Consider the following 22,879-nt stretch of genomic DNA (forward strand, 5'->3'; position numbering starts at 1 on the left):
TGTGGCACCTCTATTCACCGTGCTAAGGGTCGTTCTGGAGGAGTTCACGTGGATGTTTGGGGGCCTTCCGAGGAGGCATCATTGGGAGGTAATAGAAGTTTGATTTCCTTTTGTTGGTGACTGTTCTAGGCGTGTTTGGGTTGCAACCAAATCCCCTTTGGAGAAAGTCCTAGTAGTATCCAACAAATTGAAGAAGTGTGTAATAGACAGAAAGGTGAAGGTACTCCATTCTGGTGGGAGGTACAAGATGGACCTGTTTCTGTATTGGAGCCAAGCTCACGGCATTTCGAGACACTTCGTTGGAAAGGAAATCTTGGAACAGCTAGATAGGGTGACAAATTTGGAGAACCGTGCCTTTCTGGAGGAGGATCGGTGTTTGGGGTCGAGCAATGGTTTGCAGAAGAGTTTCTGGACAGAGGCTTCGACATATTTGGGTCATCCTATTAAAGAGTTGTCAACTGCTGTGATTGGAGGTAAAACTCCATTGGAAGATAGGTCTGGTAGTGTCACTTTGGTTGAAGCTTCGATGAGGATTTTGACTCGAGTGCAGCTGATAGATGTAGTTTGAATATGACCATTGGTTCACCTCAGGTGGAGGTGTTTGAGGCCATTGGAGGTGCTATCAGCCGCAGAGTTGATGATATTTGAGAAGGGTTGCGAACTCTTCTATTGGATTGAGGTCGTTCGCGGCCATTTGGGTGAACTACGTTCGGCTTGATTCCTTGGGCAAGAGGATACGTAGGCAATCTTTCAGATGCAGCCGGTTTGGATTTTGATGGGGGTGCGATCGATTTGGTGAGTTGATACTGACATTTGGAGAGTGTTTACATTCTCATTTGGGTTCTCGACTTGTTATGGATTGAGTCTGTTGTCGTGAATTATTTCACGGTGTACTGGACACAACAAGTGAGACATTTGGTTTGGTCGGTGTCGGCTCAGTTTTGGGAAAACTTCACTGAGGTGGAGAATTGTTAGTGAGGGCCACAAGAGAAGAAAAACGCGTGAAGTGATAATAGCTGTGAACAAAAGAAGTGGTTAGTCCATCGGATAAATCGCAGGCCCACCCGAAAGACCATTGTACAATATAAATACCCTAGTGTTCCTAGGGTTTCCGTGTGCAAGATTGAGGGGGGGTGCTGGTGAAAATTTGTGCGGCACAGGCAGAGGTACAAAAAGGAAGGGCGCAGGCAGAGAGAGAACACATAGGTTTTTTTTTGAGCGGCTGTGTGAGATTTTGGCGGCTGCGTGAGGTGAAACACAGAAGGTTCTCAAGCGGCCTTTTGAGAGAGTTTTGTGCAGTTTCTTGTGCTGATTTTGAGAGAGATAATTGTGTGAGGGTTTAGATTGAGTGATTGTAAACTCTAGTTGTATTATCTCCTCTCTAATAGTAGATCTCCCCCTTCTTGCCCCGTGGACGTAGGCAGTTTGCCGAACCACGTAAAATTAGTTGTTTAAGTTTGTGGCCATTGTAATAGTTTTTAGAATCCCTCGACGCGCAGTCCTAGAGCTGACGAGAGGAAGAGCAAATATCCCACTTTGATGGGATATTAGGCTTTCAGATTCTTGTTTCCTTTGAGAAACAAGAATTCTTATCGATCTTTCTATCTTATTGTGCACCAGAAACTCTGCCGAAATTTCCGCTGCGCACAACACTCTAAGGGGTCTATTCACATTTAGGCTGTACTGAGGGGGTCCTCAATTAACACTACACAATACTACCAATTAATTAAATTAATAGCGTACCAAACATTTGTTTACCCATAAGTTAATGGACGTAAGAATTTGTATACCGAGCGAGTATTCAAGAAGTATTAATCCTTGATGAATGTCTAATGGCTCGTAAATTTTTAACCAGCACCCTCTACGACTCTACCACCGGAAAGAAACCATAAATCATCGTGGGTATTCCGAGAAAAAAGTCTAGGTTTTTTTTAAATTTTTTATATTAGTACCTTTCATCTTTATTTTTTTAAAATTGGTCCCTCCTATAATTGAAAATAGCCATTAATTAGGGCCTCCAATTTGCATATCTTGCTAAAGTTACTCTTAATTAGTTGGAGATTAATTTGTAACAATTTATGAGAACTAAAGGACCTAATAACAATAGACTAAATTTTAACGACTTATAAGAACTGAGGCATATAATACCAAATGCAAAGCAACGTTTGAGGGACCAATTTTTAAAATATTTAGACTTTTTCATCTTTATTTTTTTAAAATTGGTCCCTCCTATAATTGAAAATAGCCATTAATTAGGGCCTCCAATTTGCATATCTTGCTAAATTTACTCTTAATTAGTTGGAGATTAATTTGTAACAATTTATGAGAACTAAAGGACCTAATGACAAGAGACTAAATTTTAACGACTTATAAGAACTGAGGCATATAATACCAATTGCAATGCAACGTTTGAGGGACCAATTTTTAAAATATTTAGACTTTAGGGTTGAAAGAACAAAAACCTTAAAAGGTATTAAGTGTGGGATTTCTAGACATCCAAAATAGAACCAGTAAACTAGATCCTTTTGCATTCCTCACTCAATCTACAACTTTTTTTTCCTCCAAATTCTTTCTCATTATTGAGATATAAAGATCTACTGGTTTTGTGTATTGAAAAGTTTCTATTATTAATTTTACGTTCTGTTCCAGGTACAGTAGCAGATAATGTGAGATATGGACCTCAACTTAGAGGAAAGAAGCTCACCGATAAAGAGGTCCACAACCTTCTCAGCGTTGCGGATTTGGGCCCGTCTCTTGCATCTAGACCCGCATCCGAACTCTCGGTTGGTCAAGCTCAGAGGGTAGCTCTTGCTCGGACGTTGGCAAATGACCCCGAGGTCTCACTTCTTTCCACTTCGTACTAAGTTGCTTAAAAAGTTTACTAATCTTAGAGGGTGTTTGGGAGAGCTTATTTTTTGGTCAAACAAGCTTTTAAGCTAGCTTTTTATTTCTATCTGTTTGATAAAATGTCAAATAAATTAGCTTATAAGTCTCATTTTTAAAAAGCTGGTATACCCCAGTTTTTGAAAAACTAGATTATAAGCTCAATTAAAAAAGATAGGTTTGACCAAGCAAATTACTATTCTGCTTAAATAATTTTTATAGTATTTTTTATCAAAAAAGCCAAAACCCATTAAAAGCCAATATAACTTATAAGATTAAAAAACAAAAGCATTCTCAAACGATAATTATCTAAGTCGTCATCTTAGGAACATTTTTCACTTATTATTATGAGGACAATATTTGAGTTAATTCTGTGTACTGAAGGTTTTGCTATTGGATGAACCGACGAGCGCATTGGATCCTATATCGACGCAAAACATAGAAGAGGCCATCGTACGGTTGAAGAATACTCGCGGTATGACCACCGTCATGGTGTCTCATAGCGTCAAACAAATCCAGCGGATTGCTGACGTGGTTTGCCTCGTGGTGGCCGGTGAGGTCGTCGAGGTTCTAGAACCTTCCAATCTCTCACAATCTCAACATCCTATAGCCCGCCATTTTCTCGAAGCCAGTTAGTTCTCTTTATAATAAGTTGCAAGGATGGCTATAGTATTTTGGTTTGTCATGAAACATGTTTAATTTCTCTTAAGCAATGTTTGTTAGTTAATTACTTGGCGTCTGAGGAATTCTTTCCAGGTAATCATCGCAACCTGATTTGTAATCTGACACGTACGTGGTTTAATGTTAAGTCTCAGTGATGTTGTTTGCTAAATAATTATCAAATTAACTTTTTATGTGTCTGATTTTTTTTGTAAGAAGTCATATTAGCTAGTCTTCCATCCCTCTTCGAAAAATTTCTGAAATTATGCAAGTTGTTCACACTTAATTACATCTTGTGTTTGCTTTGGTCAATGAAGGATTGTTTGAGCAAATGATCGGAACTATCAAACTGAAGTCTATAGGATGATTAATAGTACAAATTAATTGAATATTGAGGCGGTCGGTATCGGATAACCCATCTATATTCCATTCGTAGATATGTCTACCATTATAATCTGCATGTAGAAAGGCATCATTTTTTTCAAATAAGACATCTGCTGGAGTAGGTTGCTAATAATAGTACCTTTCCAGTCTTTTCTTAGGATAATTTTTAATTTTATTTATTTCTGTAAAGTTATTCTCTACAGCCAATAATTCTGTTGGAGGTATATCTCCAGAACTATCCGATTTATCGGATTCACTATCTTCTTCAGATATATCCAAAGAAGGTGATGCTTCATTAAGCGTGTGAATTCTAGCATGGGTTAATTTAGTGGCTAGAATATCTATAATTTCAGGGGTTATTTCACTATCTCTCTTAAATCCTGAAATTTCAACTGGAGGTTTAATAGTGGTTTGTTCTAATTTTTTAGAAAAACTTTTAGACTTATCTAATAATGATGGTGTAACATCATTAATTTTAGCTAATAATTTTTCTAAAACATCTTCAATTTTTATAAGTTGATCTCCTATTGTTTGAAGATGAATATTAAAACATCAGGTTCTTCATTTTACTTAATTGAAACTATTTTATCGTTTAAATTTATGACAATTAAATAAGTATATGAAACTTATAGTGATTTTAAAGTACATGTATTTTCTATAGAAATGACGAAAATATTGGTAAAGTTCAGGAAATTTGAAGCAGAAAGGCATTTGGGTGCTTGCCGGTCGACCGCGAGCTTTGGCGCGGTCGACCGCAAACGTGCACGAGTACATGGTAGTTTCTGGAGTTCTGGTCGGTCGACCGCGAGATTAGGTCCGGTCGACCGCCAAACCCTGGAATGGATTTTTGGATTCTGTCGCTCTGTCTGGTCGACCGCGAGCTTTGGCGCGGTCGACCGTCAGTCGGGTTTGGGCCTGAGCTTTATTTCCTGTTCTGATTTGGTTTGTGTTTTGATATATATTGAAACACGATTTTAGGGTTTTGTTTATCAGAGATTAGAGGATATTCTGAGCACTTTGAGAGGGAGAACTTGTGAGCTAGGTTAGAGATCATTGGTTAGCGTTTGTTCGAGTGTTTGAGTGATTGTAACCCTTTTGTACTCTTCTCGAAATAGTAAAATCTCCATATTCTCTCCCCGTGAACGTAAGTAAATTGTTGAACCACATATATCTCTGTGTTTGCGATTGGTTTGTCGTTTTGGATTGGATTGTGCTCGTGTTTGGTTTGGTTATCTTCTCCTGTGGCTCGCGGACTCGTTTGATTGTCGAGCACGCTTCCGTAAAGGCGCAGAACAATTGGTATCAGAGCTTAAATTTCAGATCTAGGATTTTGGCATTGGATGAAGGAAGATTCATCGTGAAAGCTTGGTTCTTGAAGTTCTAGGCTTCGATGGAGATAGTGTTTGAGGTTTCCGTTGAAGATTTCGCTTTTCTCGTATGGTTAGGAGATCTATTTGGAATCCGTTCTAGGGTTCAATTGAGTAACTTCTAAATTCTATCAAATTTAAATTTTTTCTCTATAATTTGGAGTTTGTGAGTATGAGTGAAGAAGTTGGTGAAAACAGCAAGATGATGGATACAGTTCAAGTTGGTTTTCAGAACACTAAAATTAGTGTGGTTAAATATGACGACAAAATTAATTTTGGTTTGCGGATGAGCGACGTATAAGATACGCTCAATGCTCAAAATTTGGAGGAGACTATCATGGTCCATGAGAGGCCATCAAAATATAAAGAGGCGATATGAGAAAAGATGAATAGGAATGCTTGTGGGGTGATCAGGTCCTGTTTGGAACAAAAGCTGAAGTATGATATGATTGGGGGTGACGTCTGCAATGAAGATGTGAGAAATTCTCAATAATAAGTACATTACAAAGAGTGCTGAGAACCATTGCACTTGTTACGAAGATTGTTCAGATTTTAGATGTCCAGGGGTACCTCACTAGTAGTTCATGTGAATAACTATACTAAGTTATTGTCAGACTTGGCCAATGTGGATGAGAATATTACGGATGAGTACAAGACTATTATTCTTTTGGGCTCCTTACCTGATGAGGAGTATGATACATTCGTGCTTATTTTGTTGAATGGGAGATCTTCTATCACATATAGTGAAGTTACTAATACCTTGACGAACTATGATTTGAGGAGAAAGGACAAAAAGACTCCCTGCGCTAGTACTTCAGGAGAGGCCTGATCGACGAGAGGTAGAAACACATATCCGAGAGGTGGTAATAGGAGCAGGTCAAAGTCTAAAGGCTATCACTAGTTAGCAAAGAATCAGTGTGCGCGTTCTGCAAGGAACAATCACATTGGAAGAGAGACTACCTGAAGCTCAAGAAGAAGGAGAATAGCAAGAAGAAGGACCCGAAGGCCAATGAGATGAACGTTACGAGAGGCGATGATTCAAATGATTCGAGCTTTTCTCTATTGATTACTCTGGAGGTGAACCACTTGGATGCATTTGATTGGATGCTTGATTCCGGCGCTACCTATAATGTGACCCCTAGGCGAGATTGGTTTGTATCTGTAGGCATCGAAAATTGTCTATAGGTCTCTACGAACAGCTCAGTGTTAAGGAATGACGGTGAACGTCACTATCCGGTTCACAGGAGTTCGATTGACGTCGGTGAACGCTTGAAGTGAATCAACGAACTACGTGAGCCGACAGAATTTTGGAATAACGAAGGTACGGGCTAATCGAGAGCCCCGCGGTGTTTACAAAAGGAACAACGCCCTTCGTGTCTCATTCATTCAACAGATGATCCAACCATTGGAGCTGATAGAACTTCTTGTCGGCTTTCCAACGCATTTGGAATCACTCAAATCCGGGTTCAGACGAAGAAGTTACAGCGAAAACGGTCAAACAGGCATTGAAAACGTCTCAGAGCTGAACTGAGGCACCTACGGTGTCTCGGCCAAGTCAAGACACCCCAAGGGTGTCCCAACGCAGATTTGACCCCCTAAAGCGGTTTTAACCGCTCCGCAACTCCTCATGCCTATAAATACAAGCCTTAGGCCTCATTTTTTGAGATCTGGAATTTTTGAGAATAGGCGAAGCCCTGCCGGAGTGAAGAGTGATCGAGCACTTCAACGCAAAAGGAGTTCTTCGTCAGATCTACATCACTCGTACCTGATCCTTAGTATTATCCCGTTGTGGTAATACTAAGAAGAGCAAATATCTCGCTTTTATCGAGATAGGCGCTTCAAGTTTCTAGATCTCCTCACGGATCGACGAAGCTCTGGATCAGATCTGATTGCCAGGTAGTCCACGGATATCGACGTCCCCGTCACAGGCTAAAGACCCACGCAAGCAAGAGACGACGAACGGATCTTGTGTTTATTTTTAAGAAAGTTGTAATTTTTTATTTCTTTGTTGTTTGAATTCATTTGTAACGTTTGAAGTTTTAATGAAATCAATGATGAAGGCAACTTTTGACTGTAGGGTGAAAATTTGATTTCCCGAAAAAGGGAGCTTCGTTTGTATTTATAAGAAAGCTTATTACAAACTAACAAATCAAATGTTTACAACAGAAGCAGAGGGAAGGCCCTCTTTATTTAACGTGGGTTCTTCGGTGGCGATAGGACGCTTCGCTCGGTGCTCGTGCCGAGTCTGCTTCCCTTGGACGATCCGATCGAAGTTGATGCCGGAGCCGGAGCTTCGGTTCTCAAATGAGGGAGCCTTTGGCAAAGGTCCAGGTTCAACCTTTGGGAGATTAGCCAGCAGAATATGCAACGGCCAATCCCCCTTCTTCATGCTGCTGAAGATGGGTTTTAACAGGCAAGGGATGGCATGGGCCATCCCTTGATTCATGGGATTTGACCATGTGAGGGAGACAGCTTGACTACTCCTTGAATTATGGGATGTGACCACACGTTGTTCGGAGACGTCCTGCTGTTCATTCGTACCGTCAATGGTCATTCGAAGAGCTGTGCTCTGCATCACGCTACATAGGAGTGGGAAAGCCCCTCCTCGTATGCGTGACAACGGCTGTCAGATGCTTGCGTGGATCTGACCAACCACCGAGCGTTGGCGGCTCTCGTCCCTTCACCTGGACAACTGAGGTGAGCCGCATTTATGAGGGTGCAGGCTGTTTCGGCGCCTGTCCGCTCATTCGTACTGTGGACGGCCATCTGACGGGCCTGGAGTATTGTGCCCTCTCCCTTGATTTGTGGGATTTGACCACTGATGTAACTGTTCCCATACTCCAAGTGTTGAGACTGCAGGCAGAGCTGGGGATTGCAGGCAGACTTGGGTCTGCAGGAGGATTTGCAACTGCAGGCGAAGCTGGGGACTGCAAACGAACCTGGGTCTGCAGGCGATCTTCAAGCCGTTAGGCGAGCTCTATAGCATGGATCGAAGAATAGGCCGTAACTTTCAAACCGTAAGTCGGAATTGGACGAATTATATGTGAAAATCGCCTATCTCGATGAGATAGAGCCATCCGAACCTAGCCGAAGGCTTCGGTTCGCTTCCTCCGTTTCGCCAAATTCCTTACGGTTTGGGAGATATCCGCGTTTTCCCCTTTTTCTGCTATTTCGGGCGAGTTTTTAGCAGTTTTGTTCTGAACTTCTCTGATAAGGATTAAAGGCAATTTTTATTGCCTACATTGACGAAAACAAACTGGCGACCACAGTGGGAGCCAACGGCCTCGCTGCCGAGGCCGTCGTGACGCAACCGGCCTTCAAGATCCGGGTGAACGAAGAGATCGAATACGAGTTCGATCAACAGAAGTTTGAAGAGTACCTCTCTTCCTCCTCCTCCAGATCCGCCTCTCCAAACAGGCGCAGGAAGACTTCATCTTCCAGAAATGCTCGCGGGACCTCCGACTCGAAGATCCGAGATCCCCTCGCTGTTGCATCTACTCCCCGCGACGTTCCTATGACGTCCAACGCGGTTGAAGCTGCAGATCCAGATCTGCCCTCCGCCGTAAAGAGAAGTGTCGAAGGTGCTCCAGCTTTGTCGAAAAGGGCACGCCAAAGACGGCGTCAACGCCTCGCCCGACAACTGGCTAAGGCCGCAGAATCGATGGATGGGATCCGCTACAATGAGGATCTAAAGTCTAGACAATGCCAGGAGCAACAACGACGATCAACCAACTCCTCCTCCAAGACAGAGACGAACGAATGGGTTCGTGTCAAGAGGATTCGCTCAACCCTCGAAGAGCGAATCAAGAAACGCCACGCATTGCTTGCGTATGCTCGAGTCCTTCTGCAGAAAGCGGAAGAGATGCAAAAAGAAGAGACGGTCAAGAAGCCGTCAAAACACAAGCAAGTGTGGGTGCCAAAGGCAAAACCGGCACCAAAGGCAAAAGTGGACGAAATTGTCGTCCAAATTTCATCAAATCCAGATCCCGTTTTCCTTGCCCCTCCAGAGGAGCCAGGTAAGAACTTGGGCCTTCCTAGATCCAAGGTTCCTTTGAAAGGTCGCCTCGGTCCTTTACCGGAAAACCGAGGTAAAGCACCTGTCAAGGAGCGATTGGGACCGATGAAAGGTCCCCAAACAATAAACCAGACTGGGGGTCGTGCTAATCCCCCCAAGAAAGATAACAAAGGGAAATCCCCTGTTACCGACCGCATTGGATTGCGGGTCGAAGTTCAAGAGCCCGTTAAGTTTTCACGCTCGCAAAAGCGTAGACTTGAACGAGCGACTTTTGAAAACGCTAATAAAGCGTCATATCCCCAGAGGGAAACACATTCGTCTGATGATGATGGTGTTATAAACACTCTGTGGGTTGCTCCAGTTATCAAACTGACGAGTTGTACTATAGAGCTGGGGGTGCGGGTAAGTCTCGAAAGAGAGATGCTCGAGACACGGAATCTCACTGTCCGTGTGCCAACATAATCAAGGCGGTGCTGTCAGGATGCTGCTACACTAAAGCCCCAAGGAGAGTTTCGGTGTTCGAGAGAATTTCCATCGGAACGTCCGAGACCAGGTCAAGGCGTTTCCGTAGGAAGAAGCCTGTCCGCCAAGAAGACGAACTCCTAGAGGTGTCTGCTAATATGACCGGCAGAGGGAAATCGACACGACCTTCTATCTCAGATCAACTTGCCGAAGCATCCCAGCGCATGACTCGATTGCGGTCAGGGATCAATAGACGAAAGAATTACCAAAGGATGCAAAAGGGACTTTCTTTGGAAGAGGAGGCGTCAGATGCTGGTTCAGACTCCTACTCGGCTATAGCATCCGATGACACGGCGTCTAGTGCGGGACAGCCTTACGAATCATTTATGATCAGCGCCGAATAAGTAAGCAAGATGCTTAAAGATGCCTTGACTAAGCAGAAGGAAGCTTTCAAGTTCGAGATAGAAATGGCCATGCAGCAGATGAGAGAGATGCATGACCAACAAATAGCGGCACTGACAACTCACCAAGGAGAACCCAGTCGTCGCAATAATCCGAATTAAGAGGAGAATGAACGGGAAGTAGATAATGCCAACATGAACATCCCTCCCGTCAACAACAATAATGGAGGTGGTCCCTCGCATGATAATGCTAAAGAGGATCACGTTACCTCTCCCCGAAATCACTCGAAGACAGATACGAGTGAGGACAAGAAGATGAAGGACTTGGAGAGCAAAATCAACGCGTTGATTAATGCTCAAGAAGTGAAGAGGTCCGGCATACCATGTCCATACCCAAGGGAGTGGGAATCAATTCCATATCCGGCAAAGTTCAATTTAATCAACTTTACGCCGTTTGATGGAAAGGGTTCCCCTACCCAACACTTAATATATTTTAAGTCCCACTTAGGAATAATCTCCGGGAATGAACCCTTAATGGTGCGGTCATTCGTTGGCACTCTTCGCGGAGCGGCCTTCGATTGGTATCGTCGCCTCAAGCCGGGGAGTATCAGCAGTTGGGACGACATGGAGGATATGTTTCTAACAAACTTCTTCGACGACGACACCGAGATTTCGCGTCGAGTTTGCTCTCCGTTGACGAATCCGATGTCTTGTTTCACTGGAACGTAGTCTTCTCCTCACGATTTGACGTTGTGGAGAACTCTGAACGAGTTTAAAACTCTATGAAAGAGTTGATTTAACCGAAAGTCGGTTATAAGCCAAGGATAAAGAAGATCTTGTTGCTGATCTCCAAATCTCCAACCGAAGGATGAAGGATCCTCTTTTCGCTGCCAAGAAGTCCCAACAGACCGACCGAAAGATCCAGCCCTGATCTGATTATCAAAAATCCGATCTTTAACTCTGTTGAGTTTGTTGTTATTTATAGGGGATTAAGGGGTGTAACCACCTCCTTAATTCGCTCCTAAGTGGAGCTAATGGGATGTAACCGCCCCTTAAATCACTCCTGAGTGGAGTTGTGATCCCCTCAGATCGTGGGAAACGGTTTTGAAACCGTTCAACTCGTGTTTGAACGAGTCAAACGCAGATCCTGCATTCTGGCAGTGTCTGGAAGCTTGAACGCAGTGATTGGAAGCTGCGTTTGCAGCGGATGAAAGCTGCGTTTGGCAGCAGTATAGAACTGCGTTCGAAGTCAGCTGGAGCTGCGTCTGGCAGCGGTTGAAGCTGCGTTCAGCTGCTGATCTGATGAGCTGCGTTGTGCAGCGATGTTGAGCTGCGTCGGGCAGCGATGTTGAGCTGCGTCGGGCAGCGAATAGAGCTGCGTCCAGTGGTGATTTAAGCTGCGTTTGCAACTTTTGGAGCTGCATTCGTGGCTATGAACGCGGTGCGTCTTGATGCTGGTACATGAGGAGGACTCCCACGTCTTGGTTTGAAGAGACCATTGATTTGTAGTCTCCTTCTGTCGAAGCGTTGCAAAGATCGTCATTTTGTAATCTTTACTTTAGGTCTTTGATATGCAAGAGTCATCAGATTGTAACTCTCGATGTTGATTATGAAAGCTGTTTGATTAGAGCTTCCATCAGTTGTCGTGAAGGTCGTCAGATTGTAACCTTTAGCGATCTACGTGAAAGTCTTCAAATTGTAACCTTCTGGAAGTCGTCAGATTGTAACTTCCATCATCGGTGTTTGATGGGGATCAGTTATCTATTATGATTTTTAGACAGCCTACAGGTTCCCCTACCCAGCACTTAATATATTTTAAGTCCCACTAAGGAATAATCTCCGGGAATGAACCCTTAATGGTGCGGTCATTCGTTGGCACTCTTCACGGAGCGGCCTTCGATTGGTATGGTCGCCTCAAGCCGGGGAGTATCAGCAGTTGGGACGACATGGAGGATATGTTTCTAACGAACTTCTTCGACGACGACACTGAGGTCTCAATTGGCACTCTGTTTGATGAGAAGCAGAAGAATGGTGAGACAGTCGAAAACCTCGTGAAGAGATTCCGAAATAAAGCAATGAATTGCAGGGATCCGGTCAGCGAAGATTTTATCCTCGAGACTTGTCACAATAATCTTTCATTGGACATCCTCGAAGCTATGGGAATGGCACCGCCAAAGACCTGGAAGGATTTGAAGGTGCGAGGAGAACGAGCCGAACGATTCCTTAAAAGGAAGAAGGCAGAAAGGGGCCAAATAGCAAATAACGCTCCACAACAGAACTTTGTCCCTAAGGGAAAGGGAAAAGCACATGCGAATGCTGTGGACGCGAATCAAATATTCGAGGTGCAAGCACAACCGCAACAACAGCAACAAAAGGCGCCTCAACAATCGAGGTGGCAACAGCAACCCCAGAAGCCAAAAGCCTCGGAGCCGAAGTTCCCGAAGGTCTATTCGTTCAAAGAGGATGAAGTCCCCGATATCTTCAAGTACCTCATTGAGAATAACAAGATCAAATTGCCTCCGGTCCAGGATCAGGAAGATGCTAAGAGAGTCAATGATCCAAAATACTGCGCATTTCACAGAGCAGTGCACCATCCTACCAAGGCATGCTATGCCCTTAAAGATAATATCCAAGCTTTGATCGACGTCGGGGTCATTACTATGAAGCAGCCTAAGGAGAAGAAGGTGGGTGCAAATGCAGTATCGATTAGTTTCGGTTCTGTTCCCTTGAACTGGTTCCAGCATGAGCCGGTAATAAATGCAGCGGTAAGGACCGTAAACGATGATCCTCACAAACAGCGCCAGAAAAGGACTTGTACCGCATACAGCCCCGAATGGTGAGATTCTTTGGGTTCATCCAGATTTGATTGGAGACGAACAATGGACTGGAGCCTCTTCCAAGAAAAGGTCAAAAGGAAAAGGTAAGTCTTGTTATGGAGCTTTTGCCATTCTAGGAAAAGACGACAAGGAAATTCCAGCCTTCCCGCTTTCTGAAGACGAACAGGAGGCCTTTACAACACGGAGCGGGAATGAATATCACTACAAATATCCGGATGCTTCTGAGCAACTGGGAGTAAACAAAACTATTCCCTCAAAGACGTTGGCAGAACTGGGGATTGTCGCAACTCCCTCAACACCTGTAGCTGCGGAGAGAGTCCAGCAAAAGGAGAATGGGAAAGAGCCTCTACACCAGGAAGCCCAAAACCCGAGGCAGTCTCGATTCAATCATCCGATTGGGAAAGACAAACCGGGAAAGGCAAGCTCTCCGCCCCATTTTGACATCATGGCGTAGTTGGCCAATATCCCGGCTAGGATAACCCTATACGAGCTGTTGTGTTTTTCAAAGGATACAAGGAAAGCATTACAAGAGGCCTTGAGCGACTCTGAAGCTTTCTTGACTCGAATCAAGCCATCTCCTGAAGGACCGGAGCCGTCAGCTCAACACTGTAATCTCGCGGCGCATCATTTTCCTTGCATCTCTTTTACCAAAGAAGACATGCAGACAAAGAACTCAAAGCATGATCGGCCTCTGTATTTCACCGGGCACATTGGCTCCAGCATGGTCAACCGGATCCAAGTTGATCCGGGTTCTGCTGTTAGCATCATGTCATTCCGACTGATGCATCATCTCGGAATTCCGACTAGCAAACTAGCCTCCACCGGTACTACGATTTATGGATTCAACACCAGCGGGTCCAGACCCTTGGGAAAGATTCGAATAAAGTGTCAGATTGGAGACTTGAAGTTGGGAAAGATTCGAATAAAGTGTCAGATTGGAGACTTGAAGTCAGAAGTTACCTGCTACGTAATTGACGCGGAAACATCCTATAATTTACTGTTGGGTCGACTTGAAGTCAGAAGTTACCTGCTACGTAATTGACGCGGAAACATCCTATAATTTACTGTTGGGTCGATCTTGGATCTACGGTAACCTTATAGTCCCGTCAACCCTGCACCAATGCCTCAAGTATGTGGACACAAATAATGAAGTCAAGACGGTGGTCGCGGATAAGCAACCGTTTAAGGGATTGGAGAACTATTTCATCGATTCCCTTCTATACGGCGCCGAATCCGATACTGAATCATCGGCCCAAGGAACGGACAATGGGGATGAAGCTGACACCGAAGCTGGGTTTGATTATGATGGTGGTTTTGTACTTAATGACATTGTACCCATTGTAATCAATCTTGACGATGATGAATCATCGGAAAGTAGTTGTAATTGGCAACATGCCAAAAAACTATCAATAAATGATGATTTAGAGTACTCGATGTGTCTTGATAATGTCACTAAAGAACTATATGATAACCCTGACTTGTATATGTCGCTTCAATCATTTTGTCTGACGAAAAAAAACAGGTACAAGATCCATGCGGAGCGACACTTGTCATCCCCGCGGGAACAGGGGGTGGAAAAGAAGTCGTCTACGGCAAAGGAAAAGAAGCTCCGATACCCGATCACTTCTTAGAAGAGGAAGATGATGATGATAAACCTGCTCCTCATCTATTCAGATATGACGCAAAAGCGCGTTTGGGTTATGTCTCCTCATCCGACGATGAGTGCTGCTGGCAAATCATTGATCGAATTGCTAACAAAGCTAGAAACGGATACTCATCTGATCCTTCAGCTTGGGATTCCGATACTGGTATCGGTGAGATGTTCAAAAAGTTGATGTCGAACATGGTTACGGTCGATCCTACCACAATAGAGGAGGACGATCAGATGCCGACATGGGAAGATCCTTGGGTTCATCACCTAAACATGCAGTATGGTGATAGGTTCGAACAAAGAGAACCTCCTACCGAAGATCAAGTACTCCAGGTGAATATGGGTAGCGAAGATAATCCGAAGCCTATATTCATTAGCGACAGCCTCCCGCCTGAAGAGAAAGAGGAGTTAATCTCTCTTATTAGGGAATACATCGATGTGTTTGCCTGGAATTATGAAGACATGCCAGGGCTCGATCCAAATGTAGCAGTGCATCGCCTCAATATCAAGACGGATGTCAAACCTGTCAAACAACAACAAAGACGGTTTCGTCCGCAAATGATGGAAGCAATCGAGGCCGAAGTTAAGAAGCTTATTGACTCGGGCTTCGTTCAGGAAGAGCAGCATCCAGAGTGGCTTGCCAATATCGTCCCAGTCCTTAAGAAGAACGAGAAAGTCAGGATCTGTATCGACTTTCGGGACCTCAACACTGCATGCCCAAAAGACGATTTTCCCCTTCCTATCACGGATGTTATCATCGACAATACGTGCGGGTTCGAGAGGATGTCTTTCATGGATGGTTTCTCTGGTTATAATCAAATAAAGATGTACCCAGATGATGAAAAGCATACCGCGTTTAGAACACCCCTCGGCGTTTTCTGCTACGTCATGCCCTTCGGCTTAAAAAATGCAGGTGCCACATATCAGCGAGCCATGTCGAAGATTTTTCAGGAGCATCTTCGGAAGACTGTCGAATGCTATGTGGATGATTTGGTCGTGAAAAGTCGTGATAAGTAAGATCACATTAAAGACTTGAAGACCATGTTCGACCTGATGCGAGCCCATCAATTGAAAATGAATCCTACTAAGTCTTTCCTTGGAATGTCCAGTGGTAAATTCCTGGGATTTGTCGTCACTACCAAAGGTATTCACATCGACCTGATAAGGTAAAGGCAATTAATGAATTGCAGCCTCCGAGAAACCTCAAGGAGCTCAGAGGATTGCAAGGGCGGTTAGCTTATATTCGTCGGTTCATCTCGAACCTCTCAGGAAAATGCCAACCATTCTCCAAGCTCACAAAGAAGGGTGTGTCATTTGTATGGGACGATGCTTGCCAGAAGGCATTCGAGAGTATTAAAGAATATCTCTCAAAACCTCTCGTACTCGTCGCACCGAAATCAGGCAAACCATTCTTGATTTATGTTAAGGCGACGAGCCACTCATTAAGTGCATTACTTGCACAAGATGACGATACATGGTAGGCGCCGAATCTCGATATCCTATGATTGAGAGAGAATGCCTCGCCTTGGTGTTCGCTATTCAGAAGATGCGGCATTATCTGGTCGGACAGACCATTTATGTCATCTCTAAAGTTAACCCAGTCCGAGTATTCATGACTCAACCAGCTTTCATGAACTGGCGGTTAGCAAAATGGACCTTACTCTTGTCCCAATATGACTTACATTTTAAATAACAGAAGTCAGTAAAAGGACATGCCATTTGTGATCTCCTGGCAGCTAATCCAACTACGGACACCGCCGAGATATATGACGACCTACCTGATGAAACCCACGAAGTCAACGCAACTTCGGGGGTGGAGTATCTCGAAGCCTTCGGCGATTCTCAACTGATAGTTAAACAAGTTCAGGGAGAGTACGAGGTCCGAAGCCAAGATTTAATACCATACCATAAGATGGCAGTGGAAATGGCAGAATCATTCGAAGGATTCTTTATCGAACATATTCCACGGCTACAGAATGCCTATGCAGACGCGTTAGCAGCATTAGCCGTATCACTGGCGCAGCCTCCTGAAACAGAACAGTTCGTCACGGTAAGGACCCACCAACTCCTAGTGCCGATCTACAATGAAGAGGACGAAGAAGAAGAGATTAAGGAAACACACTCAACTCAAATTGAGTTTGAACCCCGAGATTGGCGTTTCCCCATCATCGATTACGTCTTGCATGGAATCCTACTAGAGGATATGAAGGAAAGAGAGTCAATCCGATGAAGGGCACCAAGATTCTACTATAATACGGAGAATCGGACGCTATACCGCAGGGGGTACGATGGATTGCTGGCACGTTGCTTATCGACTAAAGAAGCTGAGGAAGTCCTTAGGGAAGCACATGAAGGAGAGTGTGGTGCACACCAACCTGGTCCCAAACTTTATGACCGCATCAGAAGAATGAGATATTTTTGGCCTTTCATGATGAGTGATGCAATCGCGTATGCCCAAAAGTGTGACGCATGTCAAATACATGCGAATTATATGCACCAACCTCCAGAGCATCTGCATCCTTCGGTTACGTCATGGCCGTTTGAGACCTGGGGAATGGACATTGTTGGTCCTATAAATCCCCCGTCAGTCAAAGGTGACCGGTTCATCCTAGCAATTACCGACTACTTCTCCAAATGGGCCGAGACAGTTCCACTCAGAGAAGTTAAAACGAGCAATGTCATTGCATTCATCAAGAACCATATCATCTACCGGCACGGTGTACCAAGACGAATCGTGCATGACAATGGTCCTCAATTCGTCAGCAACGCCTTCATCAGGTTTTGCGAAAAGTTTAAAATTTAGGACATCTCTTCGACAGCTTACAATCCCACGGCGAACGGACTGGCCGAAGCCTTCAATAAGACTATCATAAAGATTTTATCAAAACTCGTAAAAACTAATAAACGAGACTGGGATGATAAGCTTGGCGCGGCTCTATGGGCATATCGGACCACGGTGCGCACACCAACGGGAGCAACCCCGTATTCACTAGTATAAGGATGTGAAGCCGTTCTTCCATTGGAGATTCAAATCCCGTCACTTCGAATTGCCCTCACGACTCAAATGACGACCGAATAGCAACATCAGAAGCGCCTTGAAGAACTTGAAAGGCTAGATGAGAAGCGTTTAGAAGCTCAACAACATATTGAATTCTACAAAGCCAGAATCTCTCGAGCTTTCGACAAAAAGGTTCGACAATGAAGCTTCAAAGAAGGGGATTTGGTTCTAGCTGAGAGGCGGCCTATGATCCTTAACTCCAAGAAGAAGGGTAAATTTGAACCCAAATGGGAGGGACCATTCGTAGTAGAGACAGTCTACTCGAGTGGCGCATATCGCCTAGTCACAAAGGACGGCGACCGGCTTATGATGCCGATAAACGACAAGTTTCTGAAAAAATACTATCCTTAGTATCTTCAGGATAACCAATGTATCGGGAAGTTCCCAGAAGAATACCACATGGGGTATTCTTAGGGATAACCCAATCATTGTAGTATTGATGAATAAGAAATCCACGTTTGAACTCCGAGTGTCAGAATGTTTCTTCTTATTATTATCAAAATTCTCTAACTCTTATGAGTTATTTTTGTGAGATGAGATCCAACCCTCTGATAGGTTAATCTTTTCTCACGAAACCATCTGCTGATCAAACCAATCGACGGCGGATCCACCAACATTTCCATCGGCCAGTCATTGGCATTTCTCAGACTCAACATGTTAGGTCCTAATCACCTAGCATTAAAGTCTTCCTTTGAGTGATAGTACGGGTTGTCACTTTCTTTGCTACCTATATTCCACTCTCTTTGCTTTCAGGTCAAACCTATAAAAGTTAGGGCCAAAGCCAAATTCCTCTCTCGATTCCTTCCATGAGCGAGAGGTCCACTTTCAATTTGAACAATCAAACCTTTAAAAGTTAGGATTGCTCCCGATCTCACTTAGTCAAGCCTACAAATAGTTAGGACTAAGACCGAGTCATTCCTTTTCGATAAACGAAAATCCGCCTTTGTTCCTTTTTCCACCAAACCTATAAAAGTTAGGGTCGAAATTGGGCTTTCCCCTCAATAAATGAGGGATTCTTTTGATTCAAATGACCAACCTATAAAAGTTAGGGCCGTTTGAACTTTTCCGATTCTCGGAGTGGAGATCCCACTCTTAGTTTCATCATTTCGGATTCTGAGGGTGGAGATCCCACCTTGAGTTTCCTTTCCGACTGTAGATAGAATATAAAATTCTTCCTCTTCAGTACCGGGAGATAGAATATAAAATTCTTCCTCTCCCGTTTCCCAATCCGTCTTTATTCTGACAAAAGACACAATTCCCAACTTCCAATCCGAGCACTTGATGCACGGGGAATTTTATCTCAACTCCTAAATAGAGATAAGTCTACGCCTAACACGCGTCGCCGGTTTAGTCTTTCACCGATTGAAGAAGACACCAAGGTCTAAACTTGGGGAATTTTATCCCGAAGCCTAAGTAGGGATGAGTCAACACCTAACACGTGTTGCTGGGTAGCCTATTCCCGTAACAAGGGCGAAGCCTATGTATTCGGCGTCATAGTATAAAGTCTTAGAGAATTCACTCTCTTAGCACAACGTTACATGCGGAACGGATTTAAACAATCCGCATGCTAGCCCGATTCAAACGGTAATCGGTAAAGGCACATCAAACCCGTTGAAGGCTGGGGGTTTGCCAAAAAATCCCAAAGTCTATGTCTAACACACATTGTCAGTTTAATCTTTCGCCGATTGAAAAAGACACCAGGGTCTAAACCTGGGGAATTTTATCCCGAAGCCTAAGAAGGGATAAGTCATCGTCTAATACGCGGCGTGGGGTACCTTTTCCCTATAAGAAATGGTTAAGCCTATGTATTCAAAATCATAGCATCAAGTCTAAGAAAAGCGATTTTCTTAGCACAACGTTACATGTGAGACGGGTTTTAATAATTCACATGCTAGTCCGATTCAAACGGTAATCGGTAAAGACATATCAAACCCGTTGATGGCTGGGGGTTTGCCAAAAATCCTGTAAATATTATCATCGCCGAATTCAAAGTAAATAAAGAAAAGTCATAAGGGAATCAAACGCAAAGTCTCTATTAATAGATCAAGTCAAGGAATACAATAAAAAGCTCGTTAGCCCGAAGGCAGCTGACGGCTAAGAACATGAGACTCTAAACTAGAAATCATATCTATATAACTCTGCTCAAGTTCTGCCTGCAGGCCAGCTCGGACGGATTCCTCAGAACTGCTCAAGATCTTCACGGCTTCATTCTTCAGCTTCATCAATCGCTCCTGTGTAGATCCTAGCTTCTCGAGGGCCTGTCCACGAGAATGCTCTACTCCAGCCAGGTCTTCTGCAATGATAGTAATGGACTCCTCGGCGTGCTTCAAGGCCTCCTTCAACCTAGCCACTTCCTCGCGGCCGGAATCCAAAGAGCGGAGTAGCTCGGCCCTATCTGTATCCCTCCTCGCCACGGTAGCCATCAGCTGCGCAACTGAATGCTCATGTGACTGAAGCTCACTGCCGATGGAAGATCTCAGGTCGCGCCATTGTGCCAGCCTATGCTCCATCTGAGAGGACACGAAGGAAGAAACCCCATTAGCCTTCAGCTCCTTCAACTCTCGGATCTCCGACTCCAGAACAGCAAAATCGGCGGTGAAGGAATCAGCCAACTCTGGATACCCTTCTTCTCTGAACATCGGCATGTGACGAGAAAAGGAATGCCTGAACTGATCGAAACCATATCCTCGATGAAGAAGTTTCTAGATCATGCCGTTATAAAAGACGGTAAAAAGGCCGAGGTCTGTACGAAAAATGTCTTTGTCGGGATCGATATCAGCCAAGAGGGCGCGGACACGCTCATATAGAGATGATCGAGATCCTACAAGAAACAGTGTGGAAAACTAAGAGATTATCGAATGCGATAAGAAAATTTAAAGGCAAATTCCGAGCATACCAATGCCAACGGAGGTCCCCTCAGGCTGAAATCCGACAGGTTCCGAAATAACTGCAGGAGTAGTCATGGAGGGTATATCAACCCCTGTAGGCAAATCAGTCATACCTCTCGGTTGTGGCGGGGAAACACCGCTCTCAGGCAAACTATTAGTCCCAGAAACTGTAGTGGTATCAGGCACAACGGCTGGTCCTATAGTTGCACTTCTTTATTAGTCAAAATGAAAATTTAGACAAATAAGGAGGGTTGGGATGATAAGGTCATCTGCATACCTGTAGGTCCATTATCCTCAGGTATCCGGGGAATGCCAGGAGTCATAAGAGTATCAGTTCCGGTGGCTGGTCCTATGATTGCACCCATATATTAGTCAAAAGTCAGATAAATAAAAAGGAGCACGATGTCCCTAAATCGTATGCGTACCTACAAGTCCGCCACTCCGAGGTAAGCTAGATATGCCGGGAATCGATATTGGGTTAGTCCCAATGACTGGCGCTGTAATATTAATCCTTCGTTAGTCAGACAAAAGATCAGGCAAAATGAAGGGAATCAAATATATACCTGTGAATGGATCACTCTCAAAGGGTGGTCCCACAGTTCCTCTGGTGGCTTGTTCAGCCAACATGTCGGCAAATAATCCAATGTCAGGTCCCGGGAAACTTGGTGTGGAGGCTTACCCCTGTTCCTCGAAACCTACATCATGAAAGGCCTCATCCTCAACTGGCTTGTCTATCACGACATCTGCAGAATAATTTAAGTGTTGGATATATATACAAGAAGATGGGAAAGAAGGAAAAGCTCAGAAATACCTACAGCAGGAACAGAAGATCCTTGTTCCCCAATATCCATGCTTGAGTTCTTCAAGAAATCTGAAAGAATGCGAGGCACAAAAATAATAATGAATCCTGATTTCTCTAACTCCGCCAAATGCTACTCGATGAGGGTATCATCGAATTTAGATATACCTGGACATAGAGTGGTGGGCTTGACACTATTAGCCTGCGCGGTGTCAAGGTTCGTATCAATACCCAGGGAACCATCCCGAATAGCGTCGCACATTTGCTGCATGAAGTTATCCATATTATCAGAGTTAGTGAATACGGGGTCCGGTGGAAGCTCGCCCTCGTCATAGTACCCTGGAACATAAAAAATGATTACGAATCCCAAAAGGTGAGACATCTTAAAGCAATGAAGACGACGAAATGTTACCTTCATCTCCATCGGCGATGTCTCCTAAATCCACTCCATAGGGACGCTGGCCGACGTGTGGTTTATGAGCAGTCTTCTTCTTCTTCGGAGTACCAGCCCTCATAAAACCAACGGGTCGCTCATGCGTGGACTTGCCACTCGTCTCAGCATGCGTAGGAGCTTGGCCACTAGGCCCGAATCTCGCGTAACGAGAAGCAAGCGACTCATGATCGTCGACTGTCCTACCTGAAGTGATAAGGGTCATTTCATTAAGTGAACAAGATCTTTCGTTGATACCAATTGAAATTGAGAAAGAAGATCAAAGAGCATGACAAACCTGCATCAGGTTCTTCTTTGTCAGTATCTGTATCCACATACTCCTTCGCAGAAGTCTCGTCATCATCATCAGTAGGAAGGAGCTCTTCATCATCTTTGTTCGAGAAAGAAGGTTTGGCATGCCTCTTCCTCTGTTTCCGAGCAAGCTCGGCTTTACGAGCAGCCATCATAGCGATCTGGACCGAGCGCTCAGACTGTAACTCTGAAAGACTCCTTACACCTATGGATTCATTGGCGGAAAGGAACCACTTCTAACTGAGGAAAGTAATCATCGGCTGGCGTCTATATGAAGGAAGAGCAAAATGGGTTCCGGTGCAGCCCACCATAGTCCATAACCATGCTCGTACGCCGTTAATAAGCCCTCCCTCAACCTTCAAGCCACGGCTCGGATTCCCAACATATAGTTGGTCATAGCCGAACTGACGAACAAAACGGCAGGGAAGGTAAGGCTCTATGTGGCAACGATTCTTCACCCGGAGAACGAGATACCCAACACGGATGTTCACTAACCAGCGGAAACAACCAACGTCGAGAACAGTCCGATTACTTCTGGGTTTCTCCTCATCAATCAGCACATCACCATAGCGACCCGAAAAGTGAGGAAAACACTTGAAGAACTCCCAGCTCTTACGAACTTGAAGCTCTCGTTGTACATCATTAAATTTCTTCCCGAGCCATCTGCTCCTCTCCAACAGCTGCACGAAAGGAACAGGGACATCAACAACGCTGGGCGCCGACATCAAGTCA

General features: G+C 44.4%; 1 protein-coding gene across 1 annotated transcript in view; it reads left to right on the top strand.

Moving 5' to 3' along the window:
• Positions 1-3,737, top strand: part of LOC109842276 (protein STAR1-like) — a 12,282-nt gene extending 8,545 nt beyond the window's left edge. The window contains exons 3-4 of the mRNA XM_020411173.1: positions 2,520-2,837; positions 3,268-3,737. Coding sequence (XP_020266762.1) covers positions 2,520-2,837; positions 3,268-3,519 — 570 coding nt within the window. The 3' untranslated portion in view covers positions 3,520-3,737. The remainder of the gene's footprint in view (positions 1-2,519; positions 2,838-3,267) is intronic.

Source organism: Asparagus officinalis, chromosome 5 (assembly GCF_001876935.1).
Source record: "Asparagus officinalis chromosome 5, Aspof.V1, whole genome shotgun sequence".
NCBI lineage: Eukaryota > Viridiplantae > Streptophyta > Magnoliopsida > Asparagales > Asparagaceae > Asparagus > Asparagus officinalis.